Source organism: Miscanthus floridulus, unplaced genomic scaffold (genome assembly GCF_019320115.1).
Source record: "Miscanthus floridulus cultivar M001 unplaced genomic scaffold, ASM1932011v1 fs_279_1_2, whole genome shotgun sequence".
In the NCBI taxonomy this organism is placed as follows: domain Eukaryota; kingdom Viridiplantae; phylum Streptophyta; class Magnoliopsida; order Poales; family Poaceae; genus Miscanthus; species Miscanthus floridulus.
In genome coordinates, this window is record NW_027096511.1 from 45 (window position 1) to 21,865 (window position 21,821).

Here is a 21,821-nt window from a genome sequence, read left to right on the forward strand (position 1 = left end):
TATTATACTTCCCGGCAAACAAAAAAAAAAGGAAAAAGGGTTGAATCTGGAATCAAGCCACTTGACCGACGACGAATTCACTCATAGCACAATTCTTCTTTACTATCTATCAATGGATGCCGGGCAGAACTCCTGCCTGCTATACAGAAAAAAAAAGGAACTCACTCGTCTAAACTTAGGAACTTGAGAGGCCCAGCCCTACCAATAAACAGGATCAGACCTGAGCACAAAGAACTGGGCAATACTTGCACTTAACAACAATCAGACCAGAGCAACACGTGAGGCGGGAAGAAAAGCCCAAAAGGATCGTATTGTTGTCGGTTTCAGCAATCTAATAGATACAAGTAGCATTGTGAATTTAACAGAAACTGAGCCACGGTATCCAGGTTCAGTAGCTGAGATTGCAAGTTAATGATGATGCTAAGAACGTCGAAACAACCCATAAGTCTGCTTCGTAGTGGCACCACTTGCAGCCTCAGGCATGGAATCAGGAAATTACGGCACAAGCCTCTGCGGGTCGCGCGGGAACATTGAGGTCTTCCTGATGTTGTTTAGGGCGCAGAACAGCATCACCACCCTCTCCAAGCCCACCCCGAAACCACCGTGTGGAGGTGCACCATAGCTACAATGGGCAGGGAAACATATATCTCAACATGAGTACCAAACAAAGGAGGCTAGGCGAGAAAGTGTACCCCAACTGATCAAGATTCGAGATTATGGGCATGGTATAGGCACCAACATACCTGAACGATTCAATGTAGGCCGAAATAGTGCTCACATCAATTCCACACTCTGTTGCACGCTTGGCCAACAGCTCAGGAGTGTGTATCCTTTGTGCTCCAGATATTATCTCCTCGCCTGTAACATCAGCGAAATTAGTTCAGCTCAGTATTTGGATGTCCACGAGTTATGTTTGAAGTTCAAAAGGAACAAGCGCATTTGCTTTAATGAAACAAATACAGTTGCTTAAGTGAAAGAAAATTCTAGAGGAAGCTTAAATTGCAGCATGTCAAAACAAATTTTCAATTATTTGACAATGCTAACACTAATGGATTTGTTAGGAAATAGCTGAAAGTGAACGGATCATCCAGTAGGAAATGATTTCATCAAGGTCAAATTGCATTCCCAGGAGACAAGCAGGAATAGAGGAGTCCAGCAACATGTTTTAAGTTCACTGAAGTAAACATAACAGCTAAGTATAACTGGAAGTACAACCCTAGCAGTAAGGGTGTAACGCTGAACAATAAAACAAGCTATTTATACAGCTCAAACCCAAAGGAGACAACCTAACTCTTAACAGTTTAGAAAGAACAAATCCTGCCCATGCACATTTTATTATAAATAAAAAGCAATAGAGATGCATTAATAGAACAAGAAAACATATAGTTTACTTTTACTGTTACAAATAGGAATCAGAAATCAAATGATTTCTTTATGCATAATTGCATATAAAACACTACAGCATTAAAGAGGCATCATATATACAACAACAACATAGCCTTTCAGTCCCAAGCAACTAAGGATGCGACGACCCGATCCTCGCTCACTTGACACCGTACCCAAATCGCGACACGGCGCGACACGGCGCATTAAAGAGGCATCATATATACTTACCAAAAAAAAAGGCTTGCCCAAATACACTTATTTACATGATCAAGAGGCATGCCAAATTACTACATGGCACCAGAAACAACATTTACAATTGTAGTCTTACCTCGAATGAAGACATCAAAAGAATTGGTGTAAGCTGGGTTGTCATAGCAAGGCATGGTGTAGAACGGTCGTACAGCCAAAGGATATCGATACAAGATGAAAAAATCTGTGTTATACCTACAAATAACAAAGAAAGTTGTTATCAAAATATAAATTAGTGAAACATAATAGGGCTGTAGAGTTTATATACTTTTCCCTGACAAGCCGACCAAGTTTTTTCTCAGCTTCAGTATTGAGGTCACCCATAGGCTCAATTTCTGTTCCGGCTTCCTGTTGATTAGATAAATCAACAATGTATAGTCTGATTTTGCCTATAACAAAATTGGCAGTAGCAACTACTTCCACTGACTTATAGAAGTCCATTTGGACTTGCATACACAAATTAAGGTGCATGGAGAAAAGACCCAAAAGACCCAATTGCTGCTATAATTGCTATAGAAAAAGTAGTTAACCTGTTTACTTCATTTATTATTAGGTGTATTTATAGGCGCAACACAGGGAAGTGGAGATAATAAAAAGTTGCATTGGATTTGCTGATGGACCTGTATTTGGTTTTTGTCTGAGATGGCTATGGATGGACTCATATTAGGGATCAGAGGAAATAGCAACTAGAATTAATTCATGATCATATATTTATATATGCTACACAGAGCAAGCCTAGACTATGCAAGAGACAGCTGCAAGTATGTACCTTCAACATTTGAACCCCTTCCTCATAAGTGAGCTTCAAGGTTTTGTCAAGATACTGCATAACATTATCAGTGATCTGTCAATCTCTTGAGCTACAGAACCAAGAGAACTGCATAGTCAAATTACAAAACAAGCAAGAATCTTTACCTTCAGAGGTTCAAACGGATACTGCCTGTTTATTGTTTCGAGTTCTTTCTTGCAGTTTTCAGTCAAGTGTTTAAATATTGATACGAATAAGCCATCTATAATGTCACAGACCTGTGTAAAAAATATAGTCAACAATGACTGCTTCAGACAATTAAATAATGCATTCTTCTTACAATCTTACCTCAAAATAATGCTCCTTAATCTCCATTTCAGCATCAAGACCAACAAACTCACAGAGATGCCTGTGTGTGTTTGAATTTTCTGCTCTAAACACAGGGCCAACCTCAAATACTCGTTCAAAACCACCACAGATAGCCATTTGCTTGCACAACTGGGGAGACTGTGCTAAACAAGCAGGTTGACCATTGTACAAAAGCTTGAATACAGCTGCACCTCCTTCACTAGATCCAGAAATCAATTTTGGGGTGTGGATCCCAACAAAGTCCTTTGACAACAAAAATTCTCTGAATTTCTGCACATGTTCAGCAAAAGGAATACATCAAAAATGAGTAGAAAGAACAGTATATGTTAAAAATTAGATAATAAAAAATCCATATGCTTGGCGCCTTGACACACCACTGATGTAAAATGGAGATATGAAAATGAAAACAAAAAACAGCTTTGAACAATAAATGATTCATGCCGAATGTTGAAAAGTGAAAACTACTGTGAACAATTAGACAGAATCACATTCCACTTGTTAGATAATGTACTATGATTAATGTTATTCCACTTATTAGCATATGCCAAATTCAAGTCTGGCACCTAAGACACAACAGCCTTGGTATAGAAGAAAATTATTCCATTCTGGAAGCATGAAGGTTTTGTAGACTAAATCTCTACACCTAAACAATCTCCAGTGTTATCGTCAGCGCGGTTAATCGCCCCGCTCGCCCCCGCCCCGTCACCCAGTAATCCCGTGCGTCAACCAACAACGTTCTGGCCGGTCTGCTCGATACGGCCCAGCCCAATAACCGCTGATGCCACGTTAGGCCGACCCTCTTCTTTGTTCCCTTGCATGCTTGCGCCAACCGGACTCCTCTCTCAGCGCGGGCAGACAGTTCAGGGCCGGGATCCCGACCCGAGGCGGGTACTTCGTCGCCCTGGAGGCCGCGGGCGATGTGGTTCTGTGCAGGACGACTTTACCGGGTCGTGCAAGCGGCGCCGGCGGGGAGGGCATGTGCTGCTGCTAGACGACGTCCCGGTGGACAAGGCGACGGTCCTGCTTCACCTCACAGCCGCAGCAGCAGCACAAGGTGCAGGAACATATGCGATCGGTGGCACTGCGTCTCCGTGGCCCGGAGCCATAGCGCCAGCTGAACGCCTACAGTGACCACCTCAAGCTTGCACTCTGATTCCTTTCCTCTACAGTGCCCCTATGCAATTTCTATTTCCTAGAATAGGAACAAGATTATAGGAATAGGCAGAGTGGGATGTACGTACGGAGATGCCAGTAAACATGTGCGTACTGAATGAAAGACAAATTTCCTAATATTTCATTGCATCAATAACGGCATTCAGCTATTGCTACTATCTCAGGTCCTAAAGTCTACTGATGTCGTTTGATATGACTCCGAAAGTCTGAAGATTAATGTTTAGTACACAACCTCGAACTGCATGTGATGTCTCACCTAGAGATTGTTGGTCCCTTGCTGCCCTGCACAGGTAAGCAACAAGCTTACCAGCACACTCACTATAGCTAGAGGTAGAAAAAGGGGTTGAGCTCAAAAAAACACACACAGCACAAACCCAGCCCTGGCCGAAACTCTGCTTCTGAATGTGGGAAACTGAACTGCTTTTTCTCATTGCATTGGCTTAGTATATATACATGAGCTAGTACCTCTATCGGGTACAGAGAGGTATGGTGAGTACACCAACTACCTACTCTTAAGTACTACTAGTACATTGGCTTATATTAGCCCACTACCAAAACATGGCTGATGTACTTCTACCAACTACAAGTACTAGATGGCCTATTGCCTTACAAGCTACAGCACTAGGGAGGGGGCAGCCATGCTGACCAAAATCTAATCCTAATCTACTGCAAAGAGAGAATTTGGGAGCAGCAGATTATGTATTACAATTCTTCCCCTAATCCTGCTGCTAACCCGAAGCCTTGACCTCATCCATGCCAATCATCTTCCTCGGCTCCATGAACCGCACGCGTCCGAGTGACTTGGTGAGGATGTCAGCGAGCTGTCTGCCGGTCTCGACAAACTCGATGACAATCTGCCCTCCATCGACGCAGTCCCGGAGAAAGTGGAACTTGATGTCGATGTTCTTGCTCCGGTCGTGGCGGACAGGGTTCTTGGCGAGGGCGAGGGTGGGTTGATTGTCCACCATCAGAGCTGGCAGGTGAGCTTCCTCGCCAGTCAGCTCGCCCAGCAGCCAGCGCAGCCAAACAGCCTGGCACGCCGCCATGGCCGCTGCGATGTACTCCGCCTCACACGTCGACAGCGCCACGATCTTCTGCTTCAGCGACTGCCAAGCAATGGGGGCCGCTCCAAGGAAGACGAGCACACCAGAGGTGCTCCGTCGCCCGTCGATGTCGTCCGCCATGTCTGCATCACTGGAGACAGTGAGCTCCGGCTCACCTTCCTCTGTTTTGGGGGGTGCCTCACTGAAGACCGTGAGGCGCAGCCCACCCTTGCCGCCGTGCTTGGGGAAGATGATAGCATGATCGAGCGTCCCCTTGACATCGCGCAGCAGCCTCTTCACCGTCCAGTGATCCTCGCGCGGGTCCTCCATGAATCGGCTAACGTACCCGACTGCGGACACGATGTCCGGCCGAGTGTGCGTGAGGTAGCACAGCCCGTCGACGATGCTCCGATAGCACGTCGCATCCACCTTCGCCATCGTGCTATGCTTGGACTTCAACCACTCTTCCATCGGAGTCGCGCACGGCTTGCACTCTGCCATGCCGCCACGGCTCCAACAGTTTCTCCACATAGGAGCGCTGGCCCAGGGAGATACTCTGTTTCCCCTGCCTCACCTCGATGCCGAGGTAGTAGGAGAGCGTGCCGAGATCGCTCGTCTTGAAATGAGCCACCATCTCGCGCTTAAAGCCGTCGATGTCCTCTACTCGCGCCCCGGTGATGATCAAATCGTCCACGTACACGCCGACGACGAGCTCCTCCTTCCCCAGTCGCCGCGTGTAGAGCACGTGCTCTGTGGCGCAGCGGGTGAACCCAAGCTCGCCCAAGGTGGCGTCGAGCTTGGCATTCCACGCCCACAGGGCCTGCCGGAGCTCGTAGAGCGCCTTGCGCAGCCTGAGCACCTTGTGCTCTGCTCCCTTGACGGCGAAGCCTAGACCTTGCATGACGAAGACCGTCTCCGCGAGCTCGCGTTGAGGACTGCTGACTTGATGTCGAGGTGGTGGACGTGCCAATCCTTTGCCGCTGCCATGGCCAGCAGCAGGCGGACGGACTCCATGCGCGCCGCCAGAGCAAAGACCTCCTCGAAGTCGATGCCCTCGCGCTGGACAAAGCCGTGGGCGACGAGCCGAGCCTTGTACTTGACGATGGCGACGAGCTCGTCCTGCTTCACCTTGTAGACCCATTTGAGCCCAATCGGCCAGCAACCAGCCGGTAGATCAACCAACTCCCATGCCCCATTGTCCTCGATCGCCTTCATCTCCTCCAACATCGCCCGCCGCCAATTGGCGTCGCGCTCAGCCACCACAAACGTGGGTGGCTCCTCTGCGCTGACGAGAAGCAGCTCCGAGTCATCGAGAAGCCGACTAGCCAAACCAGGAGCTCCCCCGTCGCCGACGATGTTGTCCACCCGGCGGAACCGGACCTCCTCGCTGTCGTGGAAAGCGTCCACATACTCATCGATGTCAGTGGGCGGAGAGGTCAACTCGAGCGGAGGCGTCCCCTGTCCTGCCGAAGCAGGGGACTGCGGTGGAGGCAAATGCGCCGCTGCTGGTGGTGATTGCTCGCCCGCGCCCGCCGTGGCCGGACTTGGCGGCTCCTCCTCGGCCGCCTCAGCTGCCGGACCTGGCCCGTCCACAGCCTACTCTCCAACGCCAGCACCTCCACCTCCTTGGATCATGAGGTGTTCGACGGCAAACGTGCCGCTGACGCCACCGGCTTCCCCCGTGCCCGAATCCTCCCAATCCCAGGCCGCCAACTCGTTGAACACCACATCCTTGGAGATCACCACCTTGCCTCCCTTGGGATCGAGGAGCCGATAGGCCTTGCTGCCTTCCTCGTACCCTAGGAGCACCATGGGTGTGCTCCTGTCCTCCAGCTTGCCGAGGTGAGGCTTAGTGTTTTTCACATGGCCGACGCAACCGAACGTTCTGAGTGATGGGATAAGTCTCATGTGTGGGCTGGTCTTTGTTGGGCTGTGCTGGTCACATGGTCCTTGTGGCTGCATGGTCTGTTTTTAGGACATCTTAGAGGACAGCATCTTAGCATCTTAGACAAGCATCTTAGACTAGCATCTTAACATATGCTTGGCTGGCTAGCAGCCTATAAATATGTACCCCCAACTCCTCAGGTTGGCATGATATTTGTGTGAGAAACAAAGAAAATTGCCCCAACTCCTAGTGTCATCCTTTCTCGATGAGAGTAAGAATTCTACTACTATTAAGAGTAAGAATTCAGCAACTAACAACTAGTATCAGAGCCGTACTATCATGTAGCCTGAGCATCTCCTGCTCATCTCCTTTCCCAGCCGCACAACAGCCCCAGCTAGGAGCAGCAGCAGCTCCGGCCGCTTCTGCTCACTCCTCTCCCTCTGCGCAGACGAGCAGCAGCTCATCTGAAGCAGCCCTCTCCCCACGCAACAGCCCCCCGGTAGCGCGTCATGTCCGCGGGGCAGTCTCTGTGCTCGGTCGCCTCGAGCACGCGGCGTCGACAGGAGGCCGAACTTGCCGCGGCAGAGGAACGCGAGCGAGCGGCGACAGAGACCGCTGCGGCGGCGGCAAGGGCGTCGAGGCTGGCAGCGGCGGAGCTGGCAGCAGCCAGAGCGGAGGCGGAAGCAGCGGCGGCGGCGGCAGAGGTCGAGGCCCTGCGCGGCAACATCAGCAGCTCCGTTTCTGCTGACGACAGCGCCGACGCGGACCTCGAGTTGCTGGGGAGGGAGGCAGGACGAGCGCAGGCGGCGCAGTGGGCAGCCGCGCACGCCCACGAGCGCGGCGGCAGCCCCGACAGGCGCGGACGCGCGCACGGCGGCGGCGCTCCTGGAGGAGGCGCGCATGGCGGTGGCGCTCCTGGAGGAGGCGCGCACGGCGACGATGGCGGACGGGTCGATGGAAAGCGCGGCCTTCACAGGCAACGTGGCTCTCTCTCCCTGGATCGGTATCGTGGTTACCACGGGCTCCAGGCTGCCGTCAGGGACGTCGGCCCCGGCGGTGGGTGGCCTACCCTCACCAAGACCAACTACGTCGAGTGGGCTGCGGTGATGAGGGTAAAGCTCTAGGTGCGGCACATGTGGGAGGCAGTCCGGTACGGCGACGTCGACTACGACCTAGATCGACGGGCGTTGGATGCCCTCATCGCTGCAGACCCGCCCGAGATGCAGTTCTCGCTTACCAACAAGCGGACTACCAAGGAGGCTTAGGACGCCATCACTACGGCACGCATCGGCAGCGACCGCGCCCGCAAGTCCACACTGCAAGCACTTCGCAAGGAGTGGGAGAACCTGGCCTTCAAGCCAGGTGAGGACGTTGATGACTTCGCTCTCCGTCTCAACACTCTGTTGCAGAAGATGGTGCAGTTCGGCGATGACACCTACGGCGAGGAGAGAGCTGTCGAAAAGCTCTTCCGCTGCGTCCCCGAGAGGTACAAGCAGATGGCTCGCTCGATCGAGTCTCTGCTGGATCTCTCCACGATGTCGATCGAGGAGGCGATAGGTCGCCTCAAGGTCGTCGACAATGATGAGCCACGGTCCCTCTCGAGGCCCATCACCACTAGCGGGAAGCTCCTTCTCACTCGGGAGCAGTGGCTTGCCAGCCAAGGTGACCGGAAGAAGGGGGAGCCTTCTTCCGCGACAGGCGGCCGCAAGCATGGCAAGCCGCGCAGAGACGCCCAGGCCGGGGCGCGAGGACGTGCCGAGGGTGATGCCCGCGGAGGCGCCCAGGGCGGCGCCGCCGGCAAGCACAAGCCGGCACGAGACGATGCCTGCCGCAACTACGGCCAGCTTAGCCATTGGGCCAAGGACTGTCGACAGCCACGACGTGGCCAGGCCCACGTCGCACAGGCGGAGGAGGAGGAGCCGACTCTGTTCATGGCACATGCAAGTATCGAGCTACCTCCAGCGGCACTGGCCGCAGCGGCTCTCCTCCACCTTGACGAGCCAAAAGCACACGCCCTCCTCGACGATGGCTCCGGCAACGACAAGACTGACGGGTGGTGCCTCGACACCGGCGCCACCCATCACATGACCGGTCGACGGGAGTTCTTCACCGAGCTCGACTCTAGCGTCTGAGGCTCCGTCAAGTTTGGGGATGCCTCCGGCGTGGAGATCAAGGGTGTCGGCTCCGTCATCTTCACCGCCATGTCTGGTGAGCATAGGCTGCTCACCGGAGTCTACAACATCCCCGCGTTGAGGAACTCCATCATCAGCTTGGGACAGCTGGACGAGAACGGTTCGCGCGTGGTGGTTGAGGATGGAGTCATGAGGATTTGGGATCGCCGTCATCGCCTTCTTGCCAAGGTATCCAGAAGCGCAAATCGACTCTACATCCTTAACGTGCAGGTGGCACAACCCCTCTGTCTCGCCGCTCGGCGGGATGACGAGGCGTGGCAGTGGCACGAGTGCTTCGGGCACCTTCACTTCGAGGCCCTGAAGCGGCTCAGTGCCACGGAGATGGTGCGAGGCCTGCCGTGCCTCGACCATGTGGAGCAGCTCTGCGACGTCTGCGTGTTGACGAAGCAGAGGCGACTCCCCTTTCCCCAGCGGGCGAGCTTTCGAGCCAAGGAGAGGCTCGAGCTTGTGCACGGGGACTTGTGTGGCCCGGTGACACCAGCCACACCGGGAGGACGACGCTACTTCCTGCTGCTCGTCGACGACCTCTCCTGCTACATGTGGGTGATGGTCCTCAGCAGCAAGGGAGAGGCTGCGGACGCCATCAGGCGCTCGCAGGCTCCTACGGAGGCGGAGTGCGGCCGCAAGCTGCGTGTGCTGCGCACCGACAACGGCGGCTGAATTCGCGTCATACTGCGCTGATGAGGACATCCAGCGCCACTACTCCACGTCGTACAGCCCGCAGCATAACGACGTCGTCGAGTGGCGCAACCAGACGGCTGTGGGGATGGCTCGGGCCCTTCTCAAGCAGAGGGGGATGCCAGCTGTCTTCTGGGGAGAGGCGGTGGTGGCGGCCGTCTACATCCTCAACCGCTCGCCTACCAAGGCGCTCGACGGCAGGACGTCGTACGAGGCTTGGCATGGGCGCAAGCCGACGGTCTCCCACTTGCGGGTCTTCGGCCGCCTCGCGTTTGCCAAGGATCTTGGCCACATCAGCAAGCTCGACGACAGGAGCACTCCGGGAGTGTTCATCGGCTACGCGGAGGGCTCGAAGGCCTACCGCATCCTCGACTCGAAGACACAGCGTGTGCACACGGCGCGCGACGTTGTGTTCGATGAAGGGCGAGGATGGGCGTGGGACAAGGCGGTGGACGACGGCTCGGCTCCGACGTACGACGACTTCACTGTCGAGTACGTCCACTTCGAGGGAGCTGGGGGAGTAGGCAGTTCTTCTTCGGCGAGTGCATCTACCCCAGTCCCCGAGCCTCCACCGACCCCGGCGCCTGTTACTACAACACCACGCTCTCTAGCCAGGACCTTGGCTGCGATGAGTCCTTCGCCGGCATTGCCACGCACTCTAGCACCGACAGGCACCTCTCCGGGCACGTCTACTCCAACACCAGCTCATGTCGAGCACAATCCGGTTGAGCTCGCTACTCCGCTCTCTCACGACGAGGAGCGCATCAACGCGTACCACGACGGCGAGCCGTTGCGGTACCGTACGATGGAGAACCTTCTCAGCGACCAGCCGGTGCCGGGACCGGTGCCTCACGACCTGGAGGCGCAGTTGCACCTTGCGTGTGACGACGGCGAGCCTCGGTCGTTTGCAGAGGTCGAGAGACACACGGCATGGCGCGCCGCGATGCAGTTGGAGATGGATGCGGTCGAGAAGAACCGCACCTGGGAGCTTGCTGACCTTCCTCGTGGTCACCGCGCGATCACCCTTAAGTGGGTGTACAAGCTGAAGAGAGATGAAGCCGGCGCCATCATCAAGCACAAGGCTCGCTTGGTGGCACGAGGTTTCGTGCAGCAGGAGGGGGTCGACTTCGACAACGCCTTTGCTCCCGTGGCAAGCCTTACTTGGCTAAGTCCGAGATCAGGTCACCTGATAAATTGGGCGGCTTCAATTTCCACCGATTGGATCACCAGTTAAACTGGTCGGTACTCCGTTCTGTTGATTGGAATACCAGTTAAACTGGTCGGATTACCAGTTAAACTAAACGGTACTCCGTTCTGTTGATTGGATTAACAGTTTAACTGGTCGGATTACCAGTTAAACTGGTCGGCACTTCGTTCTGTTGATTGGATTACCAGTTAAACTGGTCGGATTACCAGTTAAACTGGTCAGCACTTCGTTTTGTTGATTGGATTACCAGTTAAACTGGTCAGATTGCCAGATTTGCTGGCTGACTCCAAGTTAAACTACTCAGACTTGCTCAAGACGACGAAGCTCAGCGGATACAAGGCGCTCGGGGACTAGCTGTGGGGGGTATAACCCCAGATACCCACGGTAATGGACATGGGCCGCACCGTCAGGGGAGGTCCAGCCCATAAGATCAAGGCCTACGGTGCCCAGTTCTGGTCGGCGTACACCGCAAGACAATCAGAAGACATCTTGGCGATGAAGGAAGATTTGTTCGTATATGCTAGGTATCGTATTCCTTGTAAATACTTACCATATAGCCGAATAGATCTAGGCCTAAACCGACTTGTAACCCTACCTCCCAGACTATATAAGGCGGGTAGGGACCCCCCCCCCCTCGAATTCATCTCATATACAATACAATACACCAAAAACATAGGACATAGGGTATTAAGTCGATCAGACGGCCCGAACTTGTCTAAATCGCTCTCTCTGCGCTTGTATCATCATCCGGTTCCTATTACGCGCACCTCTACCGATTCATCTACTACCGTGGGCATACCCCCCGGTAGACCGCCGATCATATTTCGTCGACATATGGTGAGTACACCAACTACCTACTCTTAAGTACTACTAGTACATTGGCTTAGATCAGCCCACTACCAAGACATGGTTGATGTACTTCTACCAACTACAAGTACTAGATGGCCTATTGCCTTACAAGCTACAGCACTAGGGAGGGGACAGCCATGCTGACCAAAATCTAATCCTAATCTACAGCAAAGAGAGAATTTGGGATCAGCAGATTATGTCTTCCAGAGATACAAGATTGTAATAGTTTCCACCATTATTTTATTTGCTTTTTTTTGCCGACCTTTCAAAAAAAATCTTTGCTTCTTATTCAAGGCAATTTCCCAAAAAATACAGCAGATAAAAAGTAAGAATGATAGCATGCTAACATGGTTTGGTAAAAAATGCGGTCAGTTTAATCACCTTTCCGTGTATATTTGTGAAAGGGATGAAATACTCTGTAAATTTTAGAGAACAGATGACAACGTGATAACAATCTAGCTTGGTTTGGTAATTCTGAACAGTAATTCATTGATCTGAATAGATGACATACTATGCAGCCAAAGAGGATGCGATGACAAAGCCCCCTTTGTCCATGCAAATCTGTTTGCATCTTAACATCTCAATAAGTATAATTGGTCTGCCATGGATTGATATACTGTGATCGGTTAAATAAAAAAAAGTTCAAATGTTTAGTACCAACTTCTGTAGTAAAAATGTTCAAACTTTACCCTGTAGATTTTGTTTGTCAGATGAACTCAAAACCGTCATAGGTAAAAAAAAAAAGCAATTGATCCAAAAAAAGACTAAAATATATAATTGCTAATGCTATGAACTGAGGTTACTACTTTTGTGTCTTTCCTTGCCAAAAAAAAAGGATAGAACTAACTATTTGCAACTTGAGGTTATCACAAAAAATTTCAATGTTTTGGTCTCAGGTTACCACTACTTGTTTGCTACTTGACGCTGTTTAGTGCAGTTTATGAGATTGCTTATCCTCTCTCAATGCTCTTGTTAAATAGCCTGCTCCGGTGCTCCCATTAGCAGGGGCAGTGCTCCCAGGAGCTTGGTGTCCACGATGACGCCGTAGTCCCTGTTCTACACTCTCGACGATTGAAAGGGCTGATAACGACCTCCCGGCAAGAGGGGTGGGGCTAGGAATGCTCTGGTTTGCTGAAATTATGTGCTCTGTTTTCAGCTTTCAATGGAATATATTTTTGAACAGCTATGTTTTTACCTTTTCTGTTTTCAGTGGAATATATTTGAACATCAAGGAGGCTGGAGTTGCAAGGAGCTTTTGCACGTGTATCCCTGTGCATTTGGAGTATTACACGTCTCAAACATCCAGATTTTATTAGTACAAAATATTATCTAGCTTGGGGGGAAAACCCATACAAGCATCTAGGTCTACCCGTAGGAAAAAGGAGTGCGCGATACTCTTGGCCTCTAGTTCTCACATTACACTCAAAGTATTATATTCTAATAGTATAACATACATTTCAAACATATATTATCATATGATTGTTTTTTCCCACTGCAACACACAGGCATGATTCTAGTATAGTCACCAAACGAATAACAATGCTAGTTAAAGCCTAAAACATAAATCATATAGCATCCTATCTCGCGCTGCACAATACATACATGAATGGTAACAGATTAACAATAAAATAGTATGGAACACTCACGTTTTCAACTTGACACTGGATCCGGAATATGGCTTGATTTGAGGGTGTTCGTAGATCAATAGCTCTGTAGTTCAAGCGGGTATCTTGACCAACACGAACAAGCTTTTCACCAGCCTGTCATAGGAATTAGGTATAGTCAATTTAAAAAACTTCAATATGAGTCTAAAATTCATAGGTAGAAAAGCTAAGCACAAAATTGAGTGCTTCCTTCAAACAGAATGCAAGGAAAATCACAGGATGTGCATAAGGCATACCAGTTCAGCCTTCTCAAAATCTGCCTCACTCCGAGCCGCGTCTTCAAGGTTAATTGGAAGGGTCGGGATAGCCCTATTGATGCAATAGATCTTCCTCACTTGAATCTCAACCTACAGATTACATCCAAAGCGACCACAGAGACAATCCATTCATTAGTTCAATATAGACAGTCACGGGATCAAAACAAACCATGTTTGCAGCAGCATGCAGTAGATTTAAGCGTGAATTAGGCTACGTCAGCAAACCTAATTTATACTGACAACAATCCAACATGCATGTATATGTACAACAACAGAGTCGTCCCATGTTAATTCATCGTCCTAGCTACTTCGAAAAAAAATCACCATCCCAGAGACATCATGAAATATACTACTAACATGTATTGGATCAGTTGGTACCGGTTTTACTACTCGTGATGATAAGAAATTACCATATCTGCGTGAAGCCATGAATGAATTACAAAGCAGGAGACAAGTCAGACGAACCTGCTGTGTGGTGGCCTTGAGGGGCTCCTTGGGGAGGGAGACGACGCCCTCAACGTCGACGATGGACTCCTTGCTGAAGGCGGTGGCGAAGCGCACCATCTGCGTGCTGACGCCGGCGTCGGCGCTGGCGACGAGCACGCACTGCACGGTGCTCATGCTCTGGCGCAGCACGACGAAAGCCATCTTCTTGCTGACCGGGCGGATAGCCTGCGCGGCTCCGCGGATAAGCACGGAGCGGCCCGCAGCAGAGTCGTCGAGGTCGGCGATTTGGGACCACGAGCGGCCGGAGATGGCCTTTGACTGGATCTCCTCTACGGGGACATCGCCGTAGTTGGCAGCGAATGGGTCCTCGGCATCCGCCGGCTGCTGCTGCTGCTGGCGCTGCGCCGCCTTCTCGGCCTTCTCCGCCTTCCTGGCGTCCTTCTTCTGCTGCTTCTTGCTGAGGGTGGCGGCGGAAAGGCCAGCAGCTAGTTCCTCTGCGGCGGCGGCAGAGGGGGCGGGTGGAGGCTCCGACGACATCGTGGCGACGACGAGAAGCGACCAAGGCTAGCCTACGAACGAAGTGGTCTGGTCGATACAGCTACGGCGTGCGCCCGGCGGGGTGGAGGTAGGGGCGACTGCGGGAGGGAGTACCGGCGGGCGGCGGAGCTGCGGAAGACGGCGCCCGGCGGCCGGCGGCTAGGGTTATGGAGTAACGGAGAGAAGGTCGGGGAGTCGGACGGACGCCGCGCTTCGCTAGAAGTCGTGCCTCTCTCCTGTCTATGTTGGGCCGGAAGACTACAGCATTTGGTCCAAATCCTAGAACTGGATCAGAAAATGACATAGAGAGAACTACCCGTGAGGCCCAAAAAAAAGTCCGTCTTCTTTCGTGACCCTTTTTTTTAACTCATCTACGAGGCCCAAAAACTAAATTTAGATACCCATATGGCATTTCCGTCAGTTTAGACATTTAATGGTGCTATAAGTGATACCCCTGGCAAAAAAAAATAATTAAAGTGTAGAGCTCAATCTGTTTTAGATTTGGAGCAATATTGCATATGGTTTAAAGTTTTCATGATTAGTTGGGATAAAATGAAGAAGCCCAAAAAGATGGAGGAACGGGTTTCAGAGATATACAGTGTTTTAATCTAGCAATGCTTGCTAAGGGTGGCGCATTTTGCAGAATCCCTCCTCGCTTTGTGCTCGAGTTTTAAAGGCTAAAGCAGGTATGTCATACACCTGGACGAGCATTTTACGGGGTATAAGCCTACTGAATGATGGTGTAATCTGGAGGGTTGGCAATGGAGAGAATATCCGATTTTTTTTTTTTTGAGAAAACAGGAGGAGCAGGGAGCTCCTACTGAGATTATATTAAAACAAAAAGAAGTACAGGCAAACAAATTACAAAAACGATACTAGAGGGCAAAAAGAAGGAGAAGAAAGGGAATTAAGAAACAAAAAAGAGAGGAAAAAGATCATTTGAAGCAGACAGAGAATAAGAATTAAAAGTAAGACTGAATCCATGATTCTAACTAGGGTGTAATCCTTCTTTTCGTCCTGTGAAGTAGCATGAGTGCCTCTGCTGCCAGATTGCTTTTGTAATCTGAAACACTGAGACATTTTTGTTTCTAAATATGATATCATTTCTCATTTTCCAAATGGACCAGCAAGCTAGGATGAAAATGTCTAGAGCAAAGGGGACATTCACCAAGGCTCTCCAAGCTTCAAAAATCTGTATAATCAACATGCTGTCACCATAGACAAAATTTAAAGTACCTCAGCAATCCTTGGCAAATGGACAGCAGAACAGCAGGTGCATCAAAGTTTCTTCGTTTTGTTGTTGACAGAGGACACAACTGTAATCCTCTAGATGCATTCTTCTTCTTCTTAGCATATTCCTTGTGCTTAATCTATCTTTTAGAACAAGCCAAAAGAAGACTTTATGCTTACCCTAACAAGAGGTTTTCCAGAGCCCTTTATAAATTGGGTCAGCCTGAGTGTGTCCAGCAAGCATGTTGTATGCCTTGGAGGATGAAAAATGTGGTGACCCCCAGATATAAGTCCAACTGTCATTTGAGGGAGTGAGAGCCATAGCATAAAACTCGGCCTCCAACTCTTGCAACTGCTCAAAGGCTTCCACAGAGACAGACAGATTGAATAGATCAGAGATATCATCAGTGGCGTGAGCTTTGCTTACACTGATCCATTTGTTCTTAGCATAAGAGTGAAGTTCAGGGAACTTAAGTTTCCTGACTTGGCCATTCCATAGGTCCTCCCAGAGTAGGCAGGATTTTCCATTAGAGACAAGGATTGAAGCCAACCCTTTGTACTTGTCAAGCAATTTTAAGACATCTCGCCACCAGAAGGATCCTTTTGGGATAGCAAGATTTGGCAGCTTATCATTTCTATAGTGCTTGTCCCAAATTAACTTCACCCAAGGGAGATCACTCCAGTTGAAGAATTTGTGAAGATGCTTGAGTAGTAAAGCTTCATTTTGGGTCTGCAAGCTAAGAACTCCAAGTCCTGGTATTTCATAAAAGATGATTTCTATGCTCTTTGCTTTTCCTTTCAAAACAACTCAGTCTGCGTCCAAAGCATCAATGATTCTTTCATCACTCTCATTCTCAAAATTGATGGAGCTAAAAAAGTTGGTGACTTTAGACCCATCTCTCTACTTATTTGCTCCATTAAGTTGATCACCAAGCTTCTAGCTAACAGGCTGCAAACAATGATTCTTCAGTTGGTCCACCAGAATCAATATGGCTTCATAAGAACCAGAACTATTCAAGACTGCATTGCCTGGTCTTTTGAATATTTGCACCTCTGCTACCATTCAAAGACAGAAATTGTAGTCCTCAAATCGGATTTTGAAAAGGCCTTTAACAGAATTGAGCACAAAACAATAATTGAGGTCATGAAATACAAAGGCTTTGGACAGAAATGGATTGATTGGATCAATTCCATCCTCAGTTCTAGAACATCTGCAGTCCTTCTCAATAGTGTCCCTGGTAAAACCTTCCATTGCAAAAGAGGGGTCAGGCAAGGAGACCCCCTCTCCCCTCTATTATTTGTATTAACAATTGATCTTCTGCAATCAATCATCAATAAGGCTGCTCAAGATGGGTTTTTGAAGCTGCCAGTACCAGCCCCAACTAATGACTTCCCTATCATCCAGTACGCTGATGACACACTTATCATCCTTGAAGCTTCAGCTCCACAACTTTTCTTCTTAAAAAGGAATCCTACAATCCTTCAGTGATTCAACTGGCCTGAGAATCAACTTCTCCAAATCAATGATGGTTCCCATCAACATAAGTAATGAAAAACTTGAGCATCTTGCTAGGACATTTGGATGTGCCACTGGATCATTCCCTTTTACCTATTTGGGTCTTCCCATGGGCATAAGCAGACCAAGAGTGGATGACTTCCTGCCACTCATAAATAAATGTGAGAGGAGGTTGAGCTATGTCTCACCATTTCTGAGTCAGGCTGGTAGATTGGAGCTCACAAACTCAGTCCTGACACTCACAAACTTAGTCCTGACAGCTTTGCCAACTTACACCATGTGTTCAATATCCCTGCCAAAGACAGTAATCAAACAAATTGACAAAGCCAGAAAACAATGCCTTTGGAGAGGAGCAGAAGCCAATGCCAAGAAAATTGCAAAGGCAGCATGGCCAATGGTATGTGTTTCAAAAGGGGAAGGACACTTCTTGATGAATTCACTATTAAATCCATCTGGCCCAGGAGCTTTGTTATTAGGGAGGTTTCTCACAACAGAATCAATTTCCTCTCTAGTGAAGGGATCTTCAAGCCAAGCCAAATCAGTGCTACTGTCCAAGAATGAACTGAGGTTAAAGACAATATTTCTGAATTCTGATTGACCAAGCCTTTCTTTGAAAGCCTCCCATAGAACCTTGGCTTTGTCAAAGTGATTAGAGACAATCTCACCATTATCCTTCTGAAGCTGAGAGATAATATTGTTTCTGAATTTCAGAGTTACAGTAGCATGGAATAGCTTTGTTCCAGCATCACCATCTTTTATCCACTTTATTTTGCCTCTCTGCCTCCAATATGTCCTCTGTTGGTCTAGCGGCTGATTAAGTTTATCCACTAAAATTCCTTTGAAATTCCACTCAATGATTGTTAAATCTCTAGAATCCTCAATTACCTCCAGCAGGGAAATGACATTTTTAACTTGTACTATGACTGACTTAAGGTTGGACAGATTTCTTTGCCAGGTTCTAAATATCTTCCTCAATTTTTTTTAATTTAGCTGTAATGGACTTTGCTTGATCAGCATGCTGAGGAATGGCTGACCAACCTTGTTGGGCTGTAGACACAAAGGAGGGATGTTGCAGCCAAAAATTCTCAAATCGGAAAGTCTGTCCTTTGGGTATGGCAGTGGATATAGTGATGTTGCATGCCAATGATCAGAGGTTGGCATGATCATGGAGCTGACAGAGGTGTCAGGATATAAAGTAGTCCAAGAGCTAGAAGTGAAAAACCAATCTAGCCTCTCCAAGAGGTGGGGATTGCTTGTTTGTCCATGTGTATTTCTTGCCATGAAATGGGAGTTCAATGAGTCCAAGAGCACTGATGGCTTCATTGAAGAAAATCATTTCATTAACATCACCCCCAGGCCTGTTCTTGTTTCTAGGCTTCCTAATTAGATTGAAATCCCCAACCACTAGCCAGTTTTCATCATCAGTAATGTCATACTCATAGTGTTTGAACCATTGTAGGAAGTTTCTTTTCCCTTCAGGCGTGCAAGGGCCATAAATATTGGTTAGAAACCAAGAGTCCCCACTATGCTTGGCATGGAAATTGACTGTACCCTTGGTTGCCTAGGGGTTTCACTCGCAGGCCTTGTACGCTAAGGGGTCAATCTCTGTTGACAAAGGTGAATGATCTTATTGATCCGGTACAGGGTGTGTGGGATGATGATTTAGTAGTGGATACTTTTGGAGAAGATGCTACTGCTGTGATTTTGTCACTCCCTATTCATATCGATATGGATGATGTGTCTACATGGCACTTTGATCACAAGGGAGTGTTTCCTGTCAAATCTGCTTACTGGCTGCAATGTGAAAGGGAGCAGAGGGGAAATATCCAAGGGGTGGCTTCGTCCAGTACAGGGGTTGTCATGGAAGGAATGTGGCATAAGATCTGGAGCCTGAAGTGTCCTAATAGAGTAAAGCATTTTATTTGGCGCTTTATCAACAATTCGTTAGCTCTAAGGACAAATCTAAAGAGAACGAACATAGATGTTGATATGAGGTGTGCAATCTGTCAGTGGCTCGATGAAGACGGCGCTCACCTTTTTTCAAACAAATGGGTTAAGAAATTGTAGAGGGAGTTGGGCCTGGAGGACATCAGGGTACAATTGAGTGTATTGCCAGATCTGAAACAGTGTGTAGACACTATTCTCCGGCTAAAAACTGAGCAGCAATCCCTTGTAGCTTTCTGCTAAACAACTGGTGGTGGGAAAGAAACAAGGTAAGAGAAGGAGAAGCTAGGCGTGAACAGCAGGAGCTTGCGTGGATCACTATGCAACAACATGTGGAATTCAGAAACCTAGACAAGCCCCCTCAGACGAAGCAGCAGGGCCAACGCCGATCTACTTGGAGTCGGCCTCTGAATGGTATGCTGAAGCTGAATGTCGATGGAGGTTTCAGTAAAGAGAAAAGGCAAGGTAGCTGGGGATATGTTATAAGAGATAATGAAGGGGAGGTAATCCAAGCAGGAGCAGAAAAGATTCTGCATGTAATGGACGCCTGGCACACTGAGCTGATGGTATCAATGGAGTGAAGGCAGCTCAAAGCATGGGTATCCACAATTTCATCCTTGAAACAGATGCTCTGTTAACTAAACAAGCGCTGCAGGGAGGTGGCTTTAGACTATCGCCTTTGGGTGGTCTGATACACGAACTAAAGGAGCTGCTCACTGAGGAGTTTTCTGCTATCCAAGTCTCCCATGTCCCACGCAGGTGTAACAAAGTAGCGCATGAATTGGCTAGATTAGGTAGTTATTGCCAGGAGGATGTCGTTTTTGTTCATGGTACTCTACCAGACTTTGTTCATGTGTTGGTGACCAGTGATTTGTCTGGCTCACAAGGTTAATGGAATCGTGTGGTTCCCTAAAAAAAGAAATACTTTTGAAGAAACTTGTAAATAAATGCCCCACTTGAAATTTGAGAGATCTCTTACTTTTTCAGTTTTTAATTTTCTGCTCCCACTCTCACAACAACGGTTAGTCTTGAGCCTTTTATTCATCTTTTTCAAAAAAGCTAGATGGCAACTGGTCATTTTGGAGCCATCCAGCAACTGAATCTATGGCCGTTGGATCCGTGATCGCTTGGCTCCGATCTCGTCTCGCTGTTGGTCCTGCATTCTCCAATCGCTCGCATTGCCTCCGGGCTCTGCCCCCCCCCCCCCGACTCCTTGGCGCGCAGGGGAGGCGACGCGGCCTCCTCCTCCCACCGGCGTGGCGCGGCACACCGGCGGCCTCCTTCCTCCGGCATTGCTGGCGGCGCGTATATACATACGTCTGCCTTCCTGAAGGCACCCGATGGCCTCGACGAGATGCAAAACCTGTCGTTGTACCTTACTTGCTTCGACAGTTGTCGCCGCCGTGCGCGGCTAGGACAAGGGCGCCGTGCGGCTACCTCCCCACCGAGCTTCCTTCCATCGATCCCCGCGTAGTCGAGCCGAGTTGGCCACCTGGCCCTCCGTGTTGGCGCAAGAGAGAAGTGTCGCCCCTGCAGAGAAGCCTCTGTCTGATTTGGAATTTGTGAACAATTTATGAATAATTTGATGACATTTGTGAATAATTTGACATATATTTCAAAATCTATAAAAAATTGTATTTTTTTGAAAATTTTGGCATTATTTGTGTTATTCTCAAATTACATCACCATGCCCAATAAATTACACTGAAGAAGTCATTGTAAATATAGTAATAAGGCGGTGTAAATATAGCTGTATGATAGTGTAAGTGTATGGGAAAAATCTGGTTGTTGGAAGGTGCTAAAATAACCGGTTGTTGGCTAGATAGATTTATTTTTTATTCTTTTATGACAAGTAAGACTCTTATGTTAGTGGCATGCGTTTTCTTTTCATTTTTTCTCACGTCTTCCATCGCCATACATGAGGGGTTTGGCTAGGTGAGGCTTGGTGTAGGAGGGGTTTGGGGGAGGGGGAGGCACTTGGAGGGTGGCCATGGTTAGGAGAGGCTCAACGGGCTGGGAGGGGCTTAGTGGAAGAGGTGAGGTTCCTGGTGAGGAAGGACTCCATGGGAAAGAGCTTTGCGGTGAGGAGGCGCTTGATAGAGAGGGCGCCATTGTGGGGAGGCGTACAAATGAAGGAGCTCCGATGTTGTAAGGTACTCCACGGGAGGTTGAACCAGGGACTGGCTGGTTGAAATTTGCTTCAATGACCACGTAGGTCCGAGGAAAAGAGCTCTCGAGAATGAGGGCAAGACAGCAAGGGTGACTTAAGAGCCTTGCTGATTTGAAGGCTTACGTAGGGGCTTTACTGGACGACTAGAACTGTGTTTTTTGTATGAGCCTCAAGTTTGGTTTTAGTGGCATGCATAGGGCTCTACTGGAATTGCTCTTAGGTCCTAGTTGGTTTGACGAATATGATCTAGCCCGACTCACGTAACATAAGTTTGGGA

The 21,821-nt window shown here is 49.1% G+C and overlaps 1 protein-coding gene across 1 annotated transcript; it reads right to left on the reverse strand.

Annotated features, from left to right (window-relative positions):
* Positions 1–286: 286 nt before the first annotated feature.
* Positions 287–14,921, reverse strand: LOC136531113 (aspartate--tRNA ligase 2, cytoplasmic-like). Its single transcript, XM_066523828.1, has 10 exons — positions 14,166–14,921; positions 13,680–13,790; positions 13,426–13,539; positions 2,732–3,022; positions 2,551–2,661; positions 2,405–2,458; positions 1,904–1,983; positions 1,715–1,830; positions 744–858; positions 287–622 (listed from the first exon to the last, which is right to left on the reverse strand). The coding sequence occupies exons 1-10, from the start codon at positions 14,682–14,684 to the stop codon at positions 496–498; spliced, it is 1,638 nt and encodes a 545-aa protein (XP_066379925.1). The 5' UTR covers positions 14,685–14,921; the 3' UTR covers positions 287–495.
* Positions 14,922–21,821: the final 6,900 nt, after the last annotated feature.